General features: G+C 39.4%; 1 protein-coding gene across 1 annotated transcript in view; it reads right to left on the bottom strand.

The window, feature by feature from the left end:
* ARHGEF28 (Rho guanine nucleotide exchange factor 28) overlaps nt 1-2,098 on the bottom strand; it is a gene marked incomplete at its 5' end in the record, with an annotated part of 91,902 nt that overhangs the window by 26,395 nt on the left and 63,409 nt on the right. Inside the window, 3 exon segments of the mRNA XM_035892780.1 lie at nt 231-348; nt 741-863; nt 1,767-2,017. Of these exon segments, the coding sequence (XP_035748673.1) occupies nt 231-348; nt 741-863; nt 1,767-2,017 (492 nt within the window).

Genomic DNA, 2,098 nt, shown 5'->3' with positions numbered 1-2,098 from the left:
CCTTTCTCAGCTGGAATATTGGAAATCTTCACAGCCCAGCCTTGACAAAGACTACACACACCAGACACCCTGTGTAGGTGACGTTTGCCTGAACGGTAGATATTTACATTGCCCTGGTTCTCTACAGAGCAGTGAATCTCATCTTCTGTTATACTGTAGCAGTGCATATTCCTTACTTTAGAAACACACTAGGATTCCAGACACGAAGCAACACTTCAGCTTTTATTCACCTTTTGAGTACTGCAATATCCTTTCAACCAGAACAGGGTATTTGGTGATTCGCTGGGTGACGAGCAAAATGCACTCGGGGATTCCTCGGCGTCGTGCCAACAGGTTACTATTTCTCAGCTGCACAGATACAAATATATACCTTAAGTAGTAAATGCATATTAAACCAGCAACTGACTAATATGAAATTTGATCTAAATGCATTAGAATAAGCTAAAACAAAATGCTGGGTTATCTGAACCATCCCCAGGGAACAGCTGCTGCCCTGAGGGATGAGGTGTACTATAACAGGAACATGTGTGTAATACACACAGGATGCCAAAGCTTTCTAAAATTTGAAAGAAAAATGTAATTTATCAGCTCACTGGTTAAGGAAGAAAAAAGTTTGCCATTTTTATTAGCTATTAAAAGTGAGTTACTGAATATAATTTCAGTCCTAAATCTAAGTAAAAGCTACATATCTTTTTCCTGAGCATTTTGTCAATAGTGATCACATTTCAACATAAACTTACTTTAATAAAATTCTGGAACTTCTTGTTTTGTTGCAACTCTTTGAAGAGATTAACAGCTTCTTTCTGATGGCTGCAAAATTCTCCATATATTTTCTTCATTTTAGTTGCATTCTCCTCTGAAAACTGAAGAAATTAATAGGTGAATTGTGCTCACAGGAAAGCACATGCCTTTAATCAATGTATTTAGTACAAATACAGAACTTTTTTGCTACTTGTTTCTTAAGTTCTCTGAATTTCAACTTTCAGGGCCTGTCACTACAAAATGAAAATGGGCTAGCAGTTTTTAGGAGTAAGAATAAGAACGTAGGCTGGAGAGAGCAAAAATGACCTCCACTATAGTCTTGCCAATAACAGCAAGAACAATTATTGTAACAGCATTTCCTTCACCTCTTTGAAAACACAATCCTTTTGAGGCTTATTTGTATTTTCTGATCTCTACACCACTTCTAGACAAGACAATAGTTCAGCTTCTTTATTTCAGTGGAGTGAAAACTGACTGACCATAGGTGAAAAGCCATACTCTCCTGATTGCAAGGAACTGACCAGCAGGCGGTTAGTGAGCTGTTCTACGGCCACCATAAACACACTGTGACCACCCCTTCTCTAGCGAGCAGCAACTCAAAATGCACCATGCCAGACTGCTAAAATAAATAGGTAGTTTCTTTTCCATCATCAGTCAATTCTTCACACCTCTGCTCAGCTATTAAAAAAGAGAATCCCTTGCTTCCATTTATGCAGTCAATGGTATGATGGCAGCAGCCTTCTACTGTGAACAGGACAAATTCATCAGTTTCCTCATCGCTTGTACCATATAGGTAGAAGTTCATCCCAAGTTCATCACGGTTACCTGTCACTACTGATTTTCTCTCATTGCTATTTCATTCTGCAATAATCTAGAGGGGACAGTCTTTGAAGTTTATGAGGCAACCAAAGCCTGCTTCTTGCCCGCAAGAGTTTTAAAGTCAATAAATTGTTTAATTTGGGAACCTTGAGTACATAAATGATTAACGGAGCTGATGCCTCTACCTGCTGCACAAGGATGTCTCCAATTCTGCTGATGACAAAATTACGTTCACTCCCTGCCTCACATGATTCCTGCCGTCTCTCCTTCATTCTGCAGAAGAATTGCCTGTGCATCTCTAGTAGCTCATCTAAGCAGGGGAATATTCTGTCCACCGTGCTGTGGTCCAGCTGCAGTTCTTCCTTCATCCCTTTCCTGAATATTTCAGACATAATGAACAGGGTATGGATGTGATGCACTTCTGTTTGCATCAGCTCTGCAGTACAAAAGAAAACAGCACAGTAATAGTAATCATCTAAACATTTTGCATACCTTCTAAGGTAGACTTTAGCAACAT

This window comes from Egretta garzetta, unplaced genomic scaffold (assembly GCF_000687185.1).
Source record: "Egretta garzetta isolate BGI_Z169 unplaced genomic scaffold, ASM68718v1 scaffold424, whole genome shotgun sequence".
Classification (NCBI taxonomy): Eukaryota; Metazoa; Chordata; class Aves; order Pelecaniformes; family Ardeidae; genus Egretta; species Egretta garzetta.
Note: the sequence above shows the minus strand (reverse complement) of the source record. Positions and strands in the feature narration are given on the sequence as shown.